The 21,712-nt window shown below is 42.4% G+C and overlaps 1 protein-coding gene across 8 annotated transcripts in view; it reads right to left on the bottom strand.

The window, feature by feature from the left end:
* Window positions 1–10,047: 10,047 nt before the first annotated feature.
* Window positions 10,048–21,712, bottom strand: part of mast2 (microtubule associated serine/threonine kinase 2) — a 61,090-nt gene continuing 49,425 nt past the window's right edge. For 7 of the 8 annotated variants that reach the window (XM_005734298.1, XM_005734293.1, XM_005734294.1 and 4 more), the window contains 13 exons: window positions 21,212–21,313; window positions 19,474–19,596; window positions 19,281–19,390; window positions 18,793–18,947; window positions 18,197–18,345; window positions 17,678–17,857; window positions 17,210–17,452; window positions 16,741–16,967; window positions 15,222–15,344; window positions 14,780–14,916; window positions 13,938–14,125; window positions 13,228–13,778; window positions 10,048–12,490 (listed from right to left, as the gene is read on the bottom strand). In XM_005734298.1, coding sequence (XP_005734355.1) covers window positions 10,955–12,490; window positions 13,228–13,778; window positions 13,938–14,125; window positions 14,780–14,916; window positions 15,222–15,344; window positions 16,741–16,967; window positions 17,210–17,452; window positions 17,678–17,857; window positions 18,197–18,345; window positions 18,793–18,947; window positions 19,281–19,390; window positions 19,474–19,596; window positions 21,212–21,313 — 3,824 coding nt within the window. In that variant the 3' untranslated portion in view covers window positions 10,048–10,954. The remainder of the gene's footprint in view (window positions 12,491–13,227; window positions 13,779–13,937; window positions 14,126–14,779; window positions 14,917–15,221; window positions 15,345–16,740; window positions 16,968–17,209; window positions 17,453–17,677; window positions 17,858–18,196; window positions 18,346–18,792; window positions 18,948–19,280; window positions 19,391–19,473; window positions 19,597–21,211; window positions 21,314–21,712) is intronic. The other variant, XM_013911164.1, reaches the window with a different exon arrangement.

The raw sequence follows: 21,712 nt of genomic DNA, 5'->3' as shown, positions 1-21,712 counted from the left end.
CAAAATATCTTAAAAGTGTATTTTGTGACCCAGAAAGAGTAATATTACAACTAAGTAGCTGCCGCCATTGTTGGAGTTTTGCGAGATCTCGCAATACTTTTGCGAGCGCTCGCAATACTTATTGCGAGATCTCGCAATACTTTTGCGAGCGCTCGCAATACTTATTGCAAGATCTTGCAAAAGTCCGTCGTAATTTTTTTTTTTCTCCCTAATTTTTTTTTTTTCCTCCCCAATTTTTTTTTTCCTCCGTAATTTTTTTTCTCCCATGTCCCCTGGGGGGCTCCGTACTTTCAAAAGAACAAAAATCATGACAAAATTTTATTTTAAAAAAATCAACTTGAATTTCTTTGACGCTCTCATTGCTTTCAAACTATATTGATTTGAACCATCCATCTCTGTTGCTTCACACAGTGGCAGCTATTTCATGCACTATTAGCCTCATACACATTATCATCTTAGGTGCAGCAGAAGAGATGCTAAAGTAGCCATACATCAGCCCACCACAGGCCTCATTAAGTACCTGGCACCTGCTACCTACAGAGACCAATTAGAATTCAGAGTGTAATGGGATGTGATCTCTCTCTGCCAGGCCTTAACCAATCACAGCACAGATTTAATAATTTCAGTGTCCTCATTAACGGTGATAACTAAAGTACAGAGAAAGCACATATAATGTTCATCTTTTGTGGCAGAATGGGAACAGTAGCTGAGGGGAGAATGAGGAAAAATGTCTTTACTAACTGTTACTAACTGAAAAACTAACTCATCAAACTGTCAATCATTGGAGCGCAAAGATTGAAATGTGGGTGAAGCAGGAAATGTCCCTAACAATGATTTTGATAAGATTTTTTTTTCAGTTCAATTCAATTGTATTTATATAGCACCAAATCACAACAACAATCACCACAATGTGCTTATATTGGAAGGTAAAGACCCTACGATAATACAGAGAGACCCCAGTGATTAGACAACCTTGTCTGAACAAGCACTTAGGATTAGAGGCAGAAATTAATAATAACTCATAATTAAAAGCAAAGTGGTGTATAAACCCATGGTGAGTGAGAGAAGAAGCAATGCTCAGTGCATCATAGGAAACCCCCAGGAGAAGGCAGCATAACTAAGGGAGGATTCAGGGTCAGGTGATCCAGCACTAACTTCGTGTTTAGCAAAAAGGAAAGTTTTAAGCCTAATCTTAACAATAGAGAGAGTGTCTGTCTCCTGAATCCACGCTCAGAGCTGGCTCTACAGCAGATGATCCTGAAAGCTGGAGGCTTTATTGTACTTTTAATTATTGTAGGAACCACAAGTAAGCCCATAGTCTGAGAACAAAGTGCTCTAATGGGGTGATATGGTACTATAAGGTCATTAAGATAAGATGGGCCCTGATTATTTAAGACCTTGCATGTGAGGAGCAGGGTTTTAAATTTGATTCTGGATTTAACAGGAAGCCAATGAAGGGAAGCCAATACAGGAGAAATATGCTCTCTCTTTCTAGTCCCTGTCAGTGCTCTTGCTGCAGCATTTTGGATCAACTGAAGGCTTTTCAGGGAGTTTTTAGGACATCCTGATAATAACAAATACAGTAGTCCAGCCTAGAAGTAATAAATGCATTAACTAGTTTTTGAGTTTCACTCTAAGACAGGATGTTTCTAATTTTAGAAAATACAAAATAGAAGAAAGCATTTCTACAGGTGTTTAATATGAGCATTGTAGGAAATATCTTGGTCAAAAAAGACTCCCGAGATTCCTCACAGTGTTTCTGGAGGCCAAGGTAATGCCATCCAGAGTAAGAATCTGGTTAGATACTATATTTCTAAGATTTTCTGGACCAAGAACAATAAACTCAGTTTTATCTGAATTTAGAAATAGAATATGTGAGATCATCCTGGTATTTATGTCTATAAGATATTCCTGTGGTTTAACTAATTAGTGTGTGTTATCTTACTTTATGGATAGATAAAGGTGGGCATCATCAGCATGGAAGTGAAAATGTATATTGTGCCTTCTAGTGATACTACCTAAGGGAAGCATGTACAATGTAAACAGAATTGGTCCTAGCACAGAACCCTGTGGAACGCCTTAATTAATATGTGTATGTGAAGAGGACTCTTCATTTACATGAACAAATTGGAGTCTATTAGACATACAGTGGGGCAAAAAAAGTATTTAGCCAGCCACCGATTGTGCAAGTTCCCCCACCTAAAATGATGACAGAGGTCAGTAATTTGCACCCAGAGGTACACTTCAACTGTGAGAGACAGAATGTGAAAAAAAAATCCATGAATTCACATGGTAGGATTTGTAAAGGTCTTCCAACATGACAATGATCCAAAACACACCGCCCGGGCAACAAAGGAGTGGCTCCGTAAGAAGCATTTGAAAGTCCTGGAGTGGCCTAGCCAGTCTCCAGACCTCAACCCCATAGAAAATCTGTGGCGGGAGTTGAAAGTCCGTGTTGCTCGGCGACAGCCCCAAAACATCACTGCTCTCGAGAAGATCTGCATGGAGGAATGGGCCAAAATACCAGCTACTGTGTGTGCAAACCTGGTAAAGACCTATAGTAAACGTTTGACCTCTGTTATTGCCAACAAAGGTTATGTTACAAAGTATTGAGTTGTATTTTTGTTATTGACCAAATACTTATTTTCCACCCTGATTTACGAATAAATTCTTTACAAATCCTACCATGTGGATTCATGGATTTTTTTTTCACATTCTGTCTCTCACAGTTGAAGTGTACCTCTGGTGCAAATTACTGACCTCTGTCATCATTTTAGGTGGGGGAACTTGCACAATCGGTGGCTGACTAAATACTTTTTTGCCCCACTGTATGAGATTCAAACCACTGAAGCGTAGTACCTTTTATAGCTACAGCATGCTCTTACTCCTAAAAATCAAATATTATGGTCAACAATATCAAACACCACACTGATGAGTCCACTGTCACAGAATACTATTTATCATTTACAACTTTCACTAAAGGTACTGTGATGAGCTCTGAAATTGAAATGGAAACTGAAATTTCTTGTATATTAATGATTAACAGATTTTGTTTTCCCTCCATAGCCCTATATCATTAACATGATTGCCATTACTTTAGAGACAGACACAAAGGAAGGCAGACAGATGCTGTTCTGCATACCTTGTTTGTAAAAAGTGGCTGAGCTACTGTTGCCTTCTTTGCAGGTCAATATAGTCTTCTCTGACATCAGCAAGCCATTTTCACCAAGGGAACCACCACTCACTAGATTCTCTACTTTCTGTTTTTGAGACAATTTGTTGTAAACTCTAGAGTTGGTTGTGTGGGAAAATCCCAGTAGATCAGCAGATGTACCTATAAAGTGGCTGCTGAATGTATGTAGTTTGAGTTAACTGAACTATACAGTTGCTGGTGCTGCATTCTCAGATTGTATATATTTTCTTTGTTTTCTGATGCATATAGTTTCGTGAGTATGCTTTTCTCCATTTCAGCAAATTTGTTAAGATTCAAATAAATCCTTCACAGCACATGTTGGATGGTAGGACTTTCCATAAGACAGTCAGATGAACTCTAAAACTGCTTCTTTTGGGTTCACGCTGGATTTTCTGACAAGGTTTACTCCCTTAGCATGAAGACTTGCAGGTGGTTCAGCAGCAGGTGGGTTTGATTTCTGAATCTCACCTTCCTAGCCTTTGCCTCTAATGCCTTGCCCCATAGGGCAGCAAAGAGATTAAGAGTAGAGTAATGATAACTGAGGGGTCACTACACTCCTTCCCACAGATCCATTTTATCTCAAGTGTTAGAGTTAGGGGACTTAAAATGAGTCTCCCCCCCCCTCCCCCCCCTCCATTTGATTAATAGTTAATTTAGAAAAATGTATAATTCCTCTTTTATTTTTCATAGATTATTAAATAGACTGAGGTCACTTGGACTAGTGGTGAAACGTTTCTCCCACAGAAAGCGCTACATCCAGATGAACAGAATCAACTTTTTGGAGATTATTAAATAAATCATTATTTTATTCATTGAAAACCTGAGGGCATCCTATGCCTGACTGGACACAGGAAGTCAGTATATTTGGGGCTTGTTTCCTTCTGTTCACATTCCCCTGGCTATCCTTGTCTCCGTCTCCCTCTCTGGCAACCTGGAATGAATTTTCTAACTCATGTCGAGTTGTGTCAGCGTAGGTTGAAGCTGGCAATTCATCACTGCCTGTCACTACTGCTGCATTTTCGTGTGTGTGTGCAGGACACCATTTTCCTGCTGTCAGAGCTTCTCTCGACTATGTGTACCTCCATCCACTTAGCATGTCTAGTGATGACTGAAAGGGGCCATTTCTCTCTCCTCTGCTCCGTCAGCTTTCTTTGGAATCAAGATCGTGAAGGAGATTGAGGCAGGAGGGGGAAAAGGGACCCAATTATCCCACAATGCAGTGGTAGGTGGTGTTTAAATCAGGCGGTGCAACCCTTGACCTCACTCTACTGGCGGGAGACTGAGGTCCTTTAGCAAGAGGCTGTGTTAGCATAGAGGAAAGCAAATGGAGATCCATTCTGTGGCAGTTTCTGCCTCAAATTGTTGAAGCCCTGCAGCCCATCGCAGATTAGTCATTACCCTCTACAAAAGCATTCCAAGGCCAGGTGAAGCTGTCTCCTTTGAACATTAAAATGTCTGAAATTTCCCACAGAGACAGAGTGAGATTAGGTACACATCCATAGCCGATCGGGCCATTTCAAGCCCTATTAGGGAGCTCGATGCGGTAAAACCACAGCTTAACTGAGTGGATGAAGCCACTTTACTGATAAACTGCTGGCAAAATGAGTTTACAGATAATTTACTGCCACTTTCCTGCTCACTCTTGGTCTCTAGATACACACCAGGACTTGAGGAGAAAGAATGACTGGGAATCAACTGGCTGGCATGGAGACTGAGAATAGAGGGGGTAATTTAACATGTTTATGTGAAGCGGGAAAAGCTACTCTCACCCCAGTGAACAAAAATGTGATACACTGTAAAAAAAAATAACTCAGTTCTGTCTAAAACTTTGTTGGTTCAAGTCACTGCACGTTTTCTCAGGTTCATCCACAGCCAGGGCTGCACATGAGTGGTCCGCAGGTGCGCATTCGCTGTCAAAATAAAAGTCACGCACCAGATAAGAAGTTGCAACGCGCGTTTGCGTAAATAAGATTTTCAGGAGGAGGACAGACGTTTGTTTAGAACTCTTAAAGATGTTGAAAAAGCAAGCTCCTTTAAGCAATTACTTTGGTGTTCCTCCACCACCAAAGAAATGTCAGGAGCCCGAACCGCAAAAGAAGCACGTATTCTCGGAAAAATGGTTGCCGAGGTGAGCTGGCTTCAAAGGAATAATGAACGCACAGAGATGTGGTGCAGAATATGCCGTGAAAATCCCACTCTAGCGGACAAAAACAGTGCCTTTTATATGTACGCAAACGCGCGTTGCAACTTCTTATCTGGTGTGCGTCTTTTATTTTGACAGCGAATGCACACCTGCGGACCACTTATGTGCACCCCTGGACATAGACTTTAAATTAAAGACCAATACAGCAGACATGCCACACATTTGTACATTTTGTATTGTGAATCTCCACGGTTAATGTTGGGCCTGCCACCATGTGGCTATTTTTTGGAGCCAGAAGTGACCAACAAAGGATAAAAGGAAGAGTGTAAATTATTTGCTAGCTTGGTGAACAAAGACTCCATAAATGGGATGCAGAGAAACACATACCTGCTAATTTAGTATGTAACAGATTAAAACACTATAACTACACTCACCACTATTTCAACATAACCTTGATGGATTACATTGAGTCCCTTTAATCGTAAGTGGGCCAGACTATTGACCAGTAAAATTCCCAATTCTGTCTGTGTGCAGAATTTGATAGACAAAGGTTGCTGAAAGAAATCTGAGAGTCAGCACGACTCTTTGGGTTAAGATTCTAAGAAATAAATATGTTAAACTACAACTACTAAGCACAAGTAGGTCATTGTAGACTTGCCTATAATTATAGACATGAAAGGTTTCGCTAATTAACAGAAATTACAATCTTTTCATTAATTTGTTTTAAACTGTTTAAAAAAAACTTCAAAAACCAGAAACTTTTATAGTCGACTTCCCCTTTTTTAATTAATTAATTTCGTAAATAATTAACTGTTGACATTTTTTTTTAAAATGGTCACAGGAGTTTTATCAGTATCAAAAGCTTTAAAACTTAGGAAAGTAAAAAAAGTATTTTCTTTTCAAAATAGAATTAATTTCGCTTGTTTTGACTGCATCACAGACGGACTATAACAGAAGGATGAAGTGGCCATGACATCATCAGTTGGCTTGTTAACATTTTGAAGCCTCAGGTTTCTGTTGTCCAGGTCATCACAGTAAAGTCAGGCCCTTCATTACTTACTGCCCATTACTTCCAAACTTCAAGAACTGACTCTTCACTTGCTGTCTAATGAATTCCATCTCTTGGCACCAGACAATCAATCTCATTCACTTCACCTGTCAGTGGTTTGAATGTTATACAAGTTCAAGATCAATGACATTACCCACCTATTTTTTCCCCCTTTTGTTTCTAAAAGTAATCAGCAATTTAGTGACATTTGTTAGAAACAAGTTAAATGATTTCATTTAACAAACACAAAAAAGGAATTTTCTTCCGAGGACTCAGCCACAAAATAACTTAAGAGACCTTTTTGCAGTGTAGCTGTTATCAGCAGCTTGGGCCATTGTTTAAACCTGGGGTCAGTTGTCATTTATTGGATGTGACTTTATGTGTTCAGTGGAAGAACTCTCCCTAAAAATCTGCCTTAATGTAAAAAGCGTGATGCACCACATAAAAGAGAGCAAATTGTAAAAACACAATCAATCAGTGCACAACGCAAGCGTAGAGTATGAAAAAAAAACTTTATTACTGTTGCAAGGTAACATTGACAACAACATGCTTTTACCACAATAAAAAATAAAAAGATATTGCACTGGTTTTTATTCTAGCAATGTTTTTTCCCCCATCTCTCCCTCTTAAACGTTTTCTGAAGCTTTTACAATACACAGCTAAATCTTCTTTCTCATCTTCATCACTCCTACAAGACAACACAAAGCGTGGAGATACTGCCTTTGTCTACAAGACTCGAGGCAATAAAAGTATTTTTCTTGCTTTACAGAGCCAACACAATCCCTTAATATCAGTTTAACGGATGTACGTTGAAACAGCACTGAATCTCATGAAGTGGTGGTTCAGTGGTAATAATAACGCTTCTCCTCGTACCTCATCATACCCACAGTCACATGTTTAAATCATCTATATGCCTCACAGTAAAAGCTCGTCGATCCTTGTGATGCTTGTGAGTCAGAAGCGTAGGGAAGCTCTTCAGTGACTAAATCATAATTCCATTTGTTAATCGATCCCAGGACTTGGGACGAAGCGTGGGACACCATAAGCAGGTCAGTGTACTCAGTTCGATCTGTGGAGGTCAATCGGGAACAAAACTGCTGCATGAGAACAGAAGTTGTAGAGCACACTTATATTTTGTGGTCTGGAATCTCAACACGGTTATCATCTGTGGGGGTTTACAAATGATGAAACTACAACATTTGTGTTTGCAATCATAGCAAAATGAGCTTGCTCCTTGCCAGCACCAACCTCACTTTGATGCCTATTGGTGAATGCTAGCTTTCAGATGACCCATGAGGTCAAATCCACGTAAGTTTGTTCATTGGAATTGGAATACAGTCTTTGCCAAAGACCGTTTTTGCAGATTTGTGAGGCGGCAGTACTCACATTTGACTGATATTGGTCACCATTTGTTAGTTGATATATAACGTAGATTTTTAATAAGGATACATGAAAACATGCTGTTGAAACGGACTCTACTCTAGTTCCAGTTTTTCTGTAAACAGAAAAATCCAAAACTGAGAACACAGTTAAAATAAATCCAACTACTCGTTTCTTGCTTCAGTCCACAGACAGAACAGTTTTTGGGCTCAAATCTTTACACATGCTTACAATCACGTGCTCACTTGCTCTAAAAATTAATCAGTGGTTAAAAATCTGCCCACAGAATGATTTCTGCTCCAGGCTATTCTCTCTCCCAACACCATTATCTTGATAATGCCACAGAAAGAACCAAAAGGTTTGGACTGTGTGTATAAACAACATCCAGTATGGTCGGATAATCTCATTGACACTAAACTGTTCAAGTTTGATGATGTACAAAAAGTTATTAACTCCCCGACTCTCGTCAGATCGGCCAGAGCGCTCTGATCCTCAGAGGGGAACGGCCACTGATGCGTTCCACAGACAAACCCACAGACAGCAGAGAAATGTGCTGAATCGCCATCATTTGCAAACTCTTCGTCACATGACACAACATGAACCTATCACATTATGCTCACCTTGCTGATAATCATCCTAGCCTGTTAGAAGTTCCATTGACACTCCCACCCCCCAACACATATACACAAACAAACATAATCAACATGTAAACATAATACAGATTACCACAGTCACTGTCAAAGTCACTTTTACAGTGTCCTTAATATGCAAACTGAAACGAATGAACTCTGCTGCTCCCCCTGCAGTGAAACAAGCTCCACACCAGACACAAAACACTTTAAACACACGAGAAGAGGCCATCCTGTGGGTTGGGCTTTGTGTGCTTTGAGCTCACTTTGAAAGATCAAACTAAAATTACTAAGGATCAAATCAGTTCGTCATTAAAGTGTAAATCCGAAACAAAAAAAACACTGAAATCACTGAATTAAACAAGCTAAGTGCAGTTTTCGCTTTCACCTGCAAAAACAGTAGTAGCTCTCGGAATCAGTGGTCAAACATCCAGACCGGCTCTCCTTTCAGTGACAGTTTGCCTTTCTTCCCAATCATGCGAGATCAACGCTTCGTGCAGAGCCTCATGACTGACACAGACATGTCGACAGCCCAGCACACATACACGGGTAGGCTGCAGGGAATTCTGGACACACACCCACGCAAACAGTGTATAAAACACAACATACTTTGAAATATTCTACACAGACGATCATGCACAGATTCCTACTCGTGTCATACAGAAAGAAAACTTTACAGGATGAACACAGCGAGTTGGTCCTGATACCAAATAAAAGCAGTGCAGCCTTCAGAGGCAGACGGGGGCCAAAAATAACTGAATGGAGACCCAGCAGAGCAGGGTGAAAACTGGTCATGTTACTTTACATCCACTGGAATTCTTTTGTTTTAAATGGTGCATCTGAGCGTTTCTGCTTTAATTGAATTCTGGTATAACTAAATTAGGTTTTTGTAGACGACTGAGTCAATAAAAGTCAGGCACGTGATCAAATCCTTTGCATCTGCAGTGCCGTACAGCGGCAATCTACAATCCTATCTCACCACCAGGACCACTCACTAAATCTGTCTCCCTGTTTCTTTGCACAGAACAGAAAAATAAAAATGGAGCTGGAGGATCACAGTTATACCACAATGGGTGAGATCCACTGTCCATTTTGAAAGAGCAAGGGCCTAATGGGACAGCCGCTGACATCTATAAATAGCAGTGTCCAGGGTTTCCCCTTCCTAAAACCTGATCCCACATCATATAAAATACTCAAACACTGATTATGGGGTCAAGACAGTTAAAGGACATCGGAAAACCTGCAACAAATTATGAGTACGGCACAATCCTTGTAAAGAATACATGTATTGAAAAGGTAATCATCTAAAACTGACACAATGTATGGATGAATATATCTGGTAAAACAAGAGGGGAGAGACAATATTTCAGTATTTGTACAAATCCTGTACTTCACCCTAAATGTGCTAGTTTCCATCTGCTGGAAATCAGGACATTTCAGGGCTTAGACTATGTGAAAATGATTCGTTCAAACACTGAAGAGACACTGACTTGGCCGCATTCCTGTCCTGTTCCTCCGATACTTCACTCAGTGCGAGCCAACGCTGCTGTACAACAGCCGTGTCAGAAAGTCAGCAAAAACCACTGCAAGTTTTCATTTTATTTATTAGATGCTCTTATTTTAAGCAGTTTTAAAGTTAAAAAAACAACAAAAACAAACTAAAAAACTTAGCCGCGCATGATAGAAATAAAACTATTAAAAACACTGGGAACAGAGGATAATCCAGGAAAACGATGAACTCTGCAAAATGTCCAGCAGGTGCACAGTTTGCTGTGCAATAACAGAATAAAAGTTTCAGAGACGTTCAGTCGGCTGCAAAGGGTGAAGCAGACCCAGAGGGTCCTGAAGGCCGACAGTGTTGGATCTACAGGGAGCACAGTGAGAGCAGAATTTGGCCTATTTCGCTGGGTGCTGCATGTACAATGACGATGCTTGACTCTTACTAACGATTCTATAATGCATTTAAACAGTTTACTAAATATAATGTTGCACTTTATTGCTCAGATACAACTTTCTGTCAATCATAAGTGGATGCTCAGAAAGGAGGGATGTGAATAGGAATAGAAAAGAGGGAGAAAGAGGAGTGCGTTAAGTAAGGCACGTCCTGATCTCTTCGAGGAACGTGTGGAGGCTCTGCTCGACATCAAGGTGAGATAATGAGGCAGCACAAGAGGAGTGAAAAAGCTGTGCGCGTGTGTGTGTGTGTACTTTTTAAAGTAGTGTCTCCTTGGACTGCTGAGCAGTACTGTGTTTCTAGCCCCTTATATGTTTGCAGAAAAGCAAAGACCCCCAAACTCCTCATCATATTCTGTCAAGCAAGAACTCACATGAACATAAGGTAATCATAAAGAGCACAGAACAGCTGGATTAAAGCTGGGACTACCACATCTGGCTCTGCTTCTCAGCTCTCCTGCTGTGCGTTTACTTTGCTTTCTGATTAGTGTGATGTTGTAAATGTGTTTTTTTCCCGAACATGCAGTTTTTCAAAGTTTTAAAACTTGGAGCCAACACTGAGCCCTGTGATCTTTACGTTTTATTCTGGTACTGTGGTAGGTTTGCTGCTACGTCTTCTTGCTGGTTGCTTTGTCTTGTTGCGAGGCAGCAGTGGCAGCTGTCGTCGTCTGGGGGTCTGATCTCTTGCGCTGAGGCTCAGTTGCTGCAGAAGTGGGTGGGGCTGTGCTAAGAGTGGACTGAGCTGCTGCTGCTGCTGTTGTACTGAACCTCTGTGCAAATGCAGCGGTGGCAGTGTTGTCTCTGCCTGCAGACTCTGATGCTTGCCTTTCTGGAACATCTGTGCAGGATCGAGGGTGAGAAGCTGGGGTGGTCAATTTGGCTGGTCTCATGTGGTTGGTGGTGGTTGGTGAAGCAACGCATTGAGTTTTCTGCCTGTTTGGGGAGAGTTGAGGTGACTGAAGGGTCGGGACCTGTTTGGAGGGGAAAGGGACAGGGTCAGCAGGTGGGACTTCTGAGGCGCCACCTCTGGATGGTTTCTGCTCCTTGGTGTTGAATTTGACTGGACCCAGAACACTTTTAGCTACTGTTGCGAGCTGGGACACAACTTTGTCAACCCCACTTTCAGAAGGGGGAACTGGGGATCCTGAACTTGAATTAGAGCTGGAAGAGGATGAAGGTGAGGTGCTGAGACTTGCAGCAGCAGCTGCACACAGTCTCCGATTGTCAGCCTCCTTCTTCTCCTTAGGGATGCCTGGAGATGAGCAAGAAGTGCGAGCAGTATCGCGGGTGTCAGTGGTTTGGCACTCTGCAGTACTTGAGGTGGTCTTGGAGTCTGTGGTCTTTGGAGTACCTGTGGAGCTCTCTGTACAGGGAGTGGTGATTCTGGATCTGTCGATCATTTGGCCATCTGCTCTGGGTTCTGATGGTACAGTCTTTCCCATGACAGTCTTTGAGTCTTTTGGAGGAGCTGGCTTAATAAAAGTGTCCTTGCTAACTGAGATGAATGCACTGCCTGGTGTGGAAAAAGGAAGGGGACCCTGAATGGTATTTGTTGTACTGCTGGGCTCTAGAACCTTCCTCTCTCGTCTTGCATCGTCCTCTGTGGACGAGGCCAAGCTTCCATCTGTTGACCCTTGAGAGCAGGGAGTCTGACTGGGCTTAGTCTCTGCAACAGGTGGTAAAGTGTGCGAGTGGCTGGGTCTGCCTACCTGAGAGGGCCCTGTATGACTGAATGTAGCATGAGGAGTGCAGGGGGAGAGGCAAAGGGATGGCAGCGTGCCTCCAGGACCTGTTCTCACAGTGGTGGGTCTCAGAAGAGGAGGTGGAGTGGACATATTCCCCCTGCGTCCATCCTGGCTGTCCTCTGAGCCTTCGTCTGTCTCATCCTCAGATGAATCCACCTCATGGATGGCATCTTGCTTCTGCAGAGACTCTCTTCGCTCAGCTCTGTCTTGCCTGATGGCTGACAGTTTGTCCTTCAGCTTGCTCTTCCCTGCTGACAGACCCAGCGAGCCAGACACCACACCGAGTGTGCCATCTCCTTCCTGCCGCCCTAACTTCCTGGATGAAGAAGAGTGTTTGTGCAGACTGCCTTTCTCCACGCCGCGTCCTGCTGAAGACAGCAGACCCTCGCTGGATGACTCCTAGTGGTCAATAAGGAAACAGACACAGAATATCCTTGTTAAAGCACTCACCATTCTGAAAATCCCACTCTTTGTACAGTGAAGAGAACCGTTACCTATCCTGAGATCTGCTGTCTGGGAAGCTAAAAAATGACAGTGTTGTGGATTCCACTGTTAGAATTTAATCGATTTCTGCAATGTGCTGTGTTCAACAATAATGTGTTTTGGGGAAAGCTAAACTAGGTTACGGGCCTGACTGTGCTGGTATATAATACAACCTCTGCAATAAAACTTTCTCTGCTTGTGTCTAAGAAAAATAAGCAATCTGAAACCCCACAGAAGAAGCAAAGCTCAGTAGAGCTACAACATTTCATCACCAGTTTACACACATTTTATTTTAGCTTTAACTTAGTTACCATTTGGGAACAATAAGTCCTACACAGTTTATGCAGTTCTATTAAATTATATTGAGGTTTTTGTGCCATTTTTTGTGATGATGTTTTACTTGTGTGAACAATTACACACACACACACACACACACACACACACACACACACACACACGAAGACTTCTTCTTTACATTTTGGATCTCATTGCCTATTTGTTATATCAAAATAATAACTTTTTATCTCCCCCACAACAGATATATTTCCAAATGTAAGAACCATAATACTTGCATGTCCTAAACAAACTCGCATTATTATGATTATTTTGTTGATTATGTGTTAGACCCAACTTTGTGTGAAGGCAGTATCTACCTGGAGGCTCTGTAAGCTCGGCTCCCTCTGCAGAATCTCCTTCTTAAACTCAGAATGCGAGATGTCCAGGCTGTGTTTACGGCTCCCCACAGCTGCTCCAACTGCCAGCTTCTTTTCTGCTGCTGCTGCCATGCCCGAAGATGAAGGAGAGTTAGTGAGAGAGGCTGCTAGTTTCTCAGCTGACTGCACCCTCTTGAGGAGCGGAGAACGTGGAGGCTCTGCACTCTTGGGTCTGGATATCTGCCTCACCAGAGGAGGAGAGGAGTGGAGCTTCACAGGGAATGACTGACCCATGGCAGACTGGCCAAGAGTGTGGCTGGAGAGTGGTGAAGGAGAGCGCTGAGGAGAGCTGCTCTGAGGGGTGGGAGAAGGTGTACGGGCCAGAGGGGAGAGGGGAATGTTGCCAGCTGACTTGCGCCGAGGGGAGCGGTACTGGCGCTGGAGCTTTGGTGCAAGTCCATGTAAGGAGCTGGGTCGAATGTGGCCGGAGCTTGCTGGAGAGTTTGGGACGCTCGAGCTGGGTGAACTGCTCTGGGAAGAGTTCCCACCCACTGTGGGGTATAAAGGAAGAACAATAATGTAGCGGAGATATACCAAATATGATTCGTTTTATTTTGAATGTGTGTTTTGCACATGTAAAAAAACAAAACAAAAAACAGACATACACACACAGATTTAAAAACAAAAATCTATCCAAATGTGTGTCTCACCTGAATGCGCGGAGTCTGGCGTGGACCTGTAGCCCTGTGTTGGGCTCCGAGGTGACAGATTGTGTGTTGGTGAGCCGGGGCCACTTTCCCCTGATGACAGTGAGCGGTTTAAAGAGGACAGACTGCGGCTAGTGTGGAGGAGAGATGCCTGTTTGGTAATTTTCCGGAAAAGAGATGTCCTCTTCTTACTGTGGGAGGTGAAACAATTAATTGATCAAGAACTGTCTGTGTAGGTTCTCAGTCATAAAAGTCATGGTCTTAGGAGCTTAAAGAGGAGGTAAGTGGACTTCTTTATGTTTGAAGACATTTAAACTCTCATCCAACCTGATTTTTAGTTATAAAAAAGCAAAAGGTAAGAAGCATTGATCCATGCTGGATCATCCTGGTAAGTAAATTCCAAAAGGTGGATTCTGCTCATCTGGACGTAGCGTTTTCAGTGGGAGAAACATTTTGTCACTCATCCAAGTGACTTCTTCAGTCTCAGCAGACTGCAGGTTTCCCCAATCTTATAAACAGTACATTTGCACAATGACTGAAACTAGCACCACTGACGAACAATGGGCTGTGAGGTCAGTTCCCTGATCATTAATATGCAAATTGTCACGACCATTGATCAACAACCACTGATCAAAGGGCAAAAGGTGAAGAGTCCCACTGTCATTGTCGCAACATCCCTGTTCTGGGACTGTTTTTAAACCAAAGACACCTCTGATCCATCAGAGGTGAAATGTTTTCAACAAACTGAAACAAGTCTAACTGTCCAACAAACTCCTAAGATTGTTCAAGAATTCTTTGCACTAGCACGCTTGTTATTGCTCGACTTGTGTGTGTATATTTCCCACCTGTCCTGTCCCTCCTTGTTCTTGGTTTTCTTATTTCGTCTTGCCATCTTGGATTTGTGGGTAGTCTTTCGAGCAGGGCCGACTTTGATGGACGTGTTCTCAAACGGGGTTGCAGAGATGGACACTTTGGCACCACTCTGAGTGACGACCAAGCAATAGAAACATTTCTTACTTTCAGAAAAAGATATCTTTACAAAACATTTAAAGTTGTGTGTAGGAGCTGAGAAGTCGAAAGGTCTGACTTCTCAACTCATACACATGCAAGGTGTAAAATTCTGTTACCACATGCAAGGTCACAGAATTTTTATCAGCTTGACTCATATCTTTATTTTGCAAAGAATCGATTTAAACTGAAAGGACACAAACAGAAGGAGAAGACTGATGTTTTTGCTGTCCGCTGAAAAAGTTACTTTAGTGAGTACAAAAGGTTGTGATCCCGTACCTTTAGAATAAGCTCCACTACCTCTGTGTGAACCAGGCCATGGACCGGCTCCCCATTAACATGGGTGATCAGGTCACCCTCTCTGAGCCCTGCCTCGTGGGCCGGTCCCCCTTCCTCCACATGCTGGCAGTGAGCAGAGAGTTAGACGAGTGTAAGGGGAAAAAAAAGAGGAGGGAGAAAGTGAACGAAAAAAGTACTATTACTGCCACCTTCTGTCAAACAACAAGAAACCTGCAAACACAGTGATACTATTACAGAGTCCTTTCACAGACATCTGTTAAAACAAAGTGATAATGGGGAAAGAGCTACCACACATGACAGACAGTTTGGCCAAATAGTTTAACAGCTTAAAACAAAAAAAATATTTTTTTATTGTTAAATCTGATACAAATTGTGTTTTCAGATATCTCGGTGAAAATAGCAGCTGCATCTACAAACGTTAGTTAAAACTCTGCTATGCACACAACAAACAAATACGATCCAGAAAAGGAGCTACCTTCTCTGAGCCCACGCCAATTTAAGAGGAAAAGTTCAAAACTATCCTGAGCTCTCATCAATGAAAACTTGGTCTGTCCTGTAGCAGAGACAGACCAAGCTTGTTATCTGCAAGCAGCTGAAAGCCAGTTGGGGTACATTAGTGCACATAGGATGGGTAGTTTCTCACATCTGTGAAGGCTGCCGCAATGTATACAGATTTTGAAGCAATGCATTTTACCTTTCAAGGAAGACCTTGTTTATTTCATCAACACAAACATGACTTTATGACTATATTGTAATAAAGCTGCCGATGCAAAACTGGCCTGCCTGCAGCCCGGACCTGTCAACTACAAACATTTATAAAGACAAACACAATAAAGGGGGGCACTAAATGTTGAACACCTGAAATATTCTATCAAGTAAGAAAATGGAAAACATTTAGCTTTCAGAACAACTTCATTTGCTCTTCTCAGTTTCCAAAAACTTACAGAATTTCACTTAAAGAGAGAATTACCAAACAAGCCTAAATGTGTCCCTGCTACAACTATTTTTAAATGTCCTGCTGGCAGTTTCAAAAGCGAGTAGCCATTCATCTGCTGATGTGTTTGTTTTACTTGATGTATTTTATCAAGTTTACTTTCCTTCATATCCTTAAAAGCAATGTCTTACAAATCATTACATTCTGTATTTAACTGACATTTTATACACCCGCTGTAGCTTTAGCTTTATCCTTGTGTCCTATAGTCCATTGTTTTTGATTCAATATATATCACAAATTTACAACAACAGTCGTCTTAACACACTTTATGGTATAGGTCAAGACCCTGCAGTATTTGAAAATAAAGCCCAGCAATCAGACAAAAAGCTAATGAGCAAAAACCTGGTGACAGCAGGGAGAAAACAACTCCCTTTTAACAGGAAGAAGCCTTAGGGAAGACCAGAATCAGTCAGGGGCAGCTATCTGCTGTCACCAGTTCGGTTTTTCTTTTAAACATATGGTACTTATCATCAGTATCATTACTAAATCTGGTGCGACACTCACCCAGACCATGTGATGTACAGTGTAGATGTCAGAGTCACCCATGTACACTCGGATGGCTCTCAGAGTAAAGCCATACTTCTTTCCAGCTCTGTGGATGATGATGGCAGGTTTGACATTAGTCACAGCTGGAGACAGGTCCCGGCTTGGTGAAGAGTCTCGTGATGATGGATTGGATGACAGTGAGTGGGGAGACATCGGGCTGGCCAATGGCGAGGCGCCATGATGGTCTTTCAAAAAACAAAAAAAACAAAATAAAAAAACCCAAAACAAAACGCAAAAACCACACAAAGAACAAAACATGACAGATTATAGCTGATTTCATGTAGCATGGTTGCAGATTCATTCTACTCTAGTGCAAAGGACAGCAGCTGTCCACAATAATTCAAAATACTATGACCAAGTTAATGCTGTTCATGTTGTCTTTTTGGTTTTGTTTTAAGAACCTAATTTTTTGAATGTTTGAAAGCACCTGCAGGAATCATCAGCGACAGCGTTGTAGCCGAGGCCGACTTGATGACCTTGTTGAGCGGCCTGGTCGTTGCGTGTCTGTCTGCATCTCCAGACAGCATGCGATGGCGAGCCCTACGAGCTGCCAGGTCACTGATGGCCTTTGGAATGGAGGGAGAGTCGCTGTCTGCTGCAGCTTTGGCACCTCCGCTGGCACCACCGTTACTGCTGTTGGCACGTTCGCACGCATCGCCTGAACTGCCTGCTGTATTCACATGGGAAAATTGAGGAATAACACCAAAAGTAGCAAATTAGGTCACATCTGAAAGCTTTACAAGATGTGGAAACAATCTTTTTCGTTCATATTCATCTTCATATTTGTAACTTTTTCATGTGACCCATTTAATCCCCCTAAAAACAACAAACCACATTAGTACTATTAGCATTAACATTTTTATCTTAGTATATAAGGTGTTTAAACTACACTGACGAGTGAGTGTGGCTTTGCTCAGTTGGCTGGAGGTGGAGCTTGGTGTGGTGGGAGACTCGTCAAGCTTCAGCTCTCTTTCCACTGGAAGCTCTGGGATGGCGAGGGGCAGCTCATCACATCGCAGGCCCCTGACTGCATTTGGGCCAAGCAGGCTGGGACTCTTTCGACTTCCAAGTGCACCTTAGAAATCAGCAAATTAGAGGCACAAATAAGTTACAACTTATTATATCTTATTACATCTTTTTAAAAAAATAAATAAATAAAACATTTATGAGTAACTTCTTTTGGGCTAAGCTACTCGCTGTGCTATGTGTACTGGACATGCACATGAAAGAGCATGACAGATACAGCATATTTATCAGAAGAAACTGGGGGATTTTGTGGCAGGTAAATGCAGGAACTGGTAAAAATTAAAAGCTTCAGCAACAACTTGTAGGCAGTTGTTTGTAGACTGTGCTGAAGGACAGTTTTGCCCTGAAATTTGGTTATTTCAGTTTATCAGAGCTAGCCTTTCTTTACCTTGCCCTTGGCCTCCTTCCTCCTCTGAAGAGATAGCAAAGCGCGGCATCTCAATGATAGCAGAGCAGCAGCGTCTCCTGACTGTCAGGGGTGGGCTTGAATCACTCTCTGTGTGGGAAGACTCAGAGACTGACAAACGCTTCCGCAGGCTGTAAAGGTGAAGGACAGGACAGAACAAACACATGAACAGCTACTAAATAAAGCTGACAACATCATCATCATCATAATTTTTAACTAGAAATAAAGCAAAAAGTACATAAACCAGCAAACATGCTCACTTGGGGCATGCAGGGGAAATTTGGGTAAATACATATGGCCCACAGCCTACTGTGGCCGCAAGAACTGGCATGAAATGTGGGGCCCAACTGGACGACAGTGGGACATACCCACAGTATGCCCATTGTTTATGTGTGGGTTTCCCTACTGGAGCCACAAAAGGGCAAAACTGCTATGGACCATGAGCAGGCCCGGGGCCCACGCGGGTTTTTGTCAACAAGACCACACAACCCCACAGCTCACCCACAAATACCCAATGTGGATTTGCACAGACATGTCTGCTCGGAAATATCTGTTGTCTTTTTTGTAGATTAACTCACATCTCCGGAGATCCCACCATCCAAGATCGATCTCTGGACTTGAGTCCACTCAGGCTGTCGATGCGATCTCCTCCCTCCTCACTGAGGCTGCGTTTGGTGGGAGGAGGTGTCCTCTTTTCCTCATGCAGAGACAAACGTTCCATGCTGCTGTACACCTATAAAAACATTTCTCTGCATCAGACATCATCTTTAGAGCAGAGACTCTTAATCCTTTCTGACTCTGAATATATATGCAATGCCAAAATTTTTGATGGTCCTCAGGATCAAATGGTAAGCTGCCCTGGCATTAAGAATATCCTCCAAGTGTATCAGTTCAAACACACTAAAACAATCAAAAATATGTTAGTATCTAATATTAAATTATCAAAAGGTCATTTATTTCACTGATATCTGTCATTTGAGGGTTTTGGCTTATTTACTGAGCATAACCTTCCAAATAAAGATCCAGCTGATTTAAAAGTACAAGACATGGATGAGTCAATGTGTACCTTGCTGAAGCGAGGCGAACAGGAGGAGAATTGTCGTATCTCCACGTGTTCTTCATCATTGGTATCGTCCTCCTCCTCTGAATCCACGTGGTGGTAGCGATCAGAACGAGCTGAGACAGACACATGTTGGTTGTGACGAGACTACATGACTTTCAAACAGTGAACAATCTCTGTAAGGCACTGGCAGACATACTGTCAAAGTAACTGGTGTCATCCTCTGACTCCAGTTGGGGGATGAACTCGGCTTTCTGTCTTAGCAGGCTGTTCCAGTCCAGATCTGTGAAGAATTGGTGCTGCTTCACCTCAAAGGCACTTCCTGTGGAGTTGAAAAATTAAAGAGAAGATAGAAAGGATTGAGATATATATGGTGGGTAGGTGATGGGGTGGAGGTGGAGTGGGGAACACAAGCATCAAAGAACAACCTACAAGTTAGCAGAACGCATGCTGACAGGGTCTAACTGAACATCTACAAAAAAGCCAAAGACAGTGATGCGGAACACAAAAGGCCTCTGAAACATGGGAAGAAAGAGAATTACATTCCAAAATAAGTTTTTCACTATATACTACCAGTCAGCAGTTTGGACACGTCTTCTCCCTTTGCTTTGATTACTGCTTTGCACACTTGGCGTTCTCTCGATGAGCTTCATGAGGAAGTCACCTGAAATGGTTTTCCAACAGTCTTGAAGGAGTTCACAGAGATGCTGAGCACTTGTTGGCCGTTTGGCCTTCACTCTGCAGTCCATCTCATCCTAAACCATCTCAATTGGGCTTAGGTCAGGTGACTGAGGAGACCGGGCCATCTGGCGCAGCACTCCATCACTCTACTTCTTGGTAAATAGCCCTAACACAGCCTGGAGGTGTGTTTGGGGTCATTGTCCTGTTAAAACATAAATGATGGTCCAACTAAACAGAAATGGGATGTTGCTGCAGGATGCTGTGGTAGCCATGCTGGTTCACTGTGCCATTCAATTTTGAATAAATCCCCAACAGTGTTGCCAGCAAAGCACCCCCACACCATCACACCTCCTCCTGCATGCTTTACGGTGGGAAGCATGTATGTAGAGACCATCTGTTCACCTTTTTTGCGTCGCTCAAAGACACGGTGAGTGGAACCAAAGATCTCAAATTTGGCCTCATCAGACCAAAGCACAGATTTCCACTGGTCTAATGTTCATTCCTTGTGTTTCTTGGCCCAAACAAATCTCTTCTGCTTGTTGGTTTTCCTTAGTAGTGGTTTCTTAGGAGCTATTTGACCATAAAGGCCTGATCTGGGCAGTCTCCTCTGAACAGTTGATGTGAAGATGTGTCTGCTACTGGAACTGTGTGGCGCTTATTTGGCCTCTAATCTGATGTGATGTTGGTGATGATGGACTGTCGTTTCTCTTTACTTAGCTGATTGGTTCTTGCCATAATATGAGTTCTAACAGTAGTTCAATTCTACAAATGAACCCTGACAAGGAACACTTGTGAAGTGAAAACCATTTCAGGTGACTACATCACAAAAGTCAAAAAAGCAAAGAGTGGCAAAGGGTGGTGGCTGTATCTACAATGTAGAAAGCAGTGAAAACAAAGGAAAACCATTACATGAGAAGGTGTGTCCAAACTTTTGACTGTGTAGTAACAGTTATTTCTACATGACTGAAATGATAAGGGAGTTGAGATGAATGGGTTCCAACACAATATTGCAATTTCACACAGCGGCAAAGGCAACGCTACTGATTTCTTTGAAGGTTCAGCAACCAAAGCAGTTTTACTGACACACTGCCAAGGTCAAAATAAAAATCTGTTTAAATAATTCACACAGGCACACCAGCACACTCCTATGGTCACATACATTTTTATGTTTTGTCTTGTCTTATCTTAGTGTAGCACTTCTTTGTGGTAATGTTTATCTAATTCTTGAAAAACTCTTTTGCTTTACAGTGCATTACCTGTGCCCAGTCTCTCCAGAGGATTTTGTCTTAGCAGCTTGGAAATAAGGTCCTGTGCATCCTGAGGCAGAGCTTCATCCCCCTCAGGCCAGATGATCTCATCTAGCACAGCACAAAGACATCCACACGACACTTTGATCTTACTGAAATTAGTCTGTATTCATTTAAAAGAACAAACAAACAAACAAAGATCAAATTCCCTCGATTCTCAGACTTTTGTCTGACTTTTGTCTACCAGTCAACCAACATTATCCAACAATGTTGGATAATACCTCCCACCCACTCCATGACACGCTGGTCAGTCACAGGAGCACGTTCAGTGAGAGACTGAGATTACCAAAAAGCACCACTGAACAACACAGGAAATCACTCCTGCCTGAGGCCATCTCTTTGTACAACTCCTCCACTTAACACACTGTATACTGCAATAGCTCCACCCTTTTTGCACATGCTCTTCTTTCTTATGTGTGTGTGTGTGTGTGTGTGTGTGTGTGTGTGTGT

The sequence above is a fragment of the Pundamilia nyererei genome, unplaced genomic scaffold (assembly GCF_000239375.1).
Source record: "Pundamilia nyererei isolate P.nyererei 1_Seehausen unplaced genomic scaffold, PunNye1.0 scaffold00057, whole genome shotgun sequence".
NCBI classification, from domain to species: domain Eukaryota; kingdom Metazoa; phylum Chordata; class Actinopteri; order Cichliformes; family Cichlidae; genus Pundamilia; species Pundamilia nyererei.
The sequence above is the reverse complement of the archived record's forward strand: the minus strand, read 5'-3'. Positions and strand labels throughout refer to the sequence as shown.